Source organism: Penaeus monodon, chromosome 33, assembly GCF_015228065.2.
Source record: "Penaeus monodon isolate SGIC_2016 chromosome 33, NSTDA_Pmon_1, whole genome shotgun sequence".
Lineage (NCBI taxonomy): Eukaryota > Metazoa > Arthropoda > Malacostraca > Decapoda > Penaeidae > Penaeus > Penaeus monodon.
In genome coordinates, this window is record NC_051418.1 from 21859475 (window position 1) to 21859718 (window position 244).

Consider the following 244-nt stretch of genomic DNA (forward strand, 5'->3'; position numbering starts at 1 on the left):
CAATCTAACCAGCATCCACGAAGACAATAGGCTTGGTGTCTTCTCCTCCGTCCCTCGTCAGCTGCAGCGCCTTAATGTCCCTCCCTTCCCACGTCTTCCCGAGGCTGAACACTGTCGCCACGTCGGGATGCTCGGCTGCTATGTGGTCCATGTAGTCATAGATCTGTTTAAGAGAGAGAAATACATGTTGCTGTTTGCTCCTTTGGGAAGCAATTAGGAGGTAAGGGTTATCGATGGCCTGTAT

At 51.2% G+C, this 244-nt stretch overlaps 1 protein-coding gene across 1 annotated transcript in view; it reads right to left on the reverse strand.

Moving 5' to 3' along the window:
* Window positions 1-244, reverse strand: part of LOC119594147 (carboxypeptidase B-like) — a 14479-nt gene that overhangs the window by 7023 nt on the left and 7212 nt on the right. Inside the window, exon 5 of the mRNA XM_037943214.1 lies at window positions 10-163. Within this exon, the coding sequence (XP_037799142.1) occupies window positions 10-163 (154 nt within the window). The remainder of the gene's footprint in view (window positions 1-9; window positions 164-244) is intronic.